Genomic DNA, 1,044 nt, shown 5'->3' on the forward strand with positions numbered 1-1,044 from the left:
CTCTCTCCCTCACTCTCACTGTCTGCACTTCTCTCTCCAAAGCCTTCGAGATTCTGCAAACCACTTCGCCCCTTCTCATCCTGAAGGGCCAGGCTCTGCGGCTGCTCTGTGCTGCTGACAGCAACCCCTCTGCAGCACTGAGCTGGTTCCGGGGGTCCCCAGCCCTGAATGCCTCCCCCATCTCCAGCACCGCGATCCTGGAGCTGCCTCGAGTGGGGACTGCAGAAGAAGGAGAGCTCACCTGCCAAGCTCGGCACCCGCTGGGCTCCCCAAGTGTCTCTCTCAGCCTTTCTGTGCAGAGTGAGTTGCAAGCCAGGTGCTGTGGGCAGGCAGGGTGCTGGGATTGGGACTGTGGGGGGCACTTGCAACTGACACAGATCACCCTCTGTTGTGTTCCCCAGGAAGCCCTCCTTCTTGCAGATGTGTGACTGAGGAGCAACAGGGCTCCTGGCCCCTGGTCCTCACCCTGATCAGGGGGTCCCTCATGGGGGCTGGCTTCCTCCTCACCTATGGCCTCACCTGGATCTGCTACACCAGGTGAGCAGGGCTGTTGCTGTCCAGGGAAGTCTGGTGATTGGCCTGAGCTCCAGGTGTGGCTGAGCTGCCCCTTCCTGCCTGGAGTGAGAGTTCAAGTGGCAGGTTCTCTGAGCTGAGACTGGGTTGGCTCTGCAGGTGTGGAGGCCCCAGAGAACAAGGCCGAGATACTGACTGAGCCCCCTCCTCCTCAAAGGAAGCCCAGCGGGACAGACGTGGGACACCAATGTCAGCTTCTCCCTGGAAACTCTTGACTCACATCCTGTCGCAGTTGTACCCATGGCATTTTGATTTGTGGAGGTGACTGAGTGACGGCATGGTGAGTCAATGGTATTGAAAGAAGATGTTTCTTACTTACATTTTCTTCTGTTCTTTTTTACCTTTGCCAAGCCAAACAAGGCCACGGGTAAAGCACCAGGTTTGGTCAGGAGGCAGGAGCAGGTGAGGGGAAGGCCTCCTATGAGCCTTTATTGGGGATTCCGTAAGAAATCCAAGGCAGGGCAAGGCAAA

General features: G+C 57.5%; 1 protein-coding gene across 1 annotated transcript; it reads left to right on the forward strand.

The window, feature by feature from the left end:
• Positions 1–42: 42 nt before the first annotated feature.
• LOC109378619 (sialic acid-binding Ig-like lectin 14) lies at positions 43–593 on the forward strand (the record flags this gene model as incomplete). Its single annotated transcript, XM_019634932.1, has 2 exons — positions 43–300; positions 402–593. Coding segments are annotated over 2 exons (398 nt in total), but the record flags the coding sequence as incomplete, so codon positions are not given.
• Positions 594–1,044: the final 451 nt, after the last annotated feature.

This window comes from Hipposideros armiger, unplaced genomic scaffold, assembly GCF_001890085.2.
Source record: "Hipposideros armiger isolate ML-2016 unplaced genomic scaffold, ASM189008v1 scaffold_2264, whole genome shotgun sequence".
Taxonomy (NCBI): Eukaryota; Metazoa; Chordata; class Mammalia; order Chiroptera; family Hipposideridae; genus Hipposideros; species Hipposideros armiger.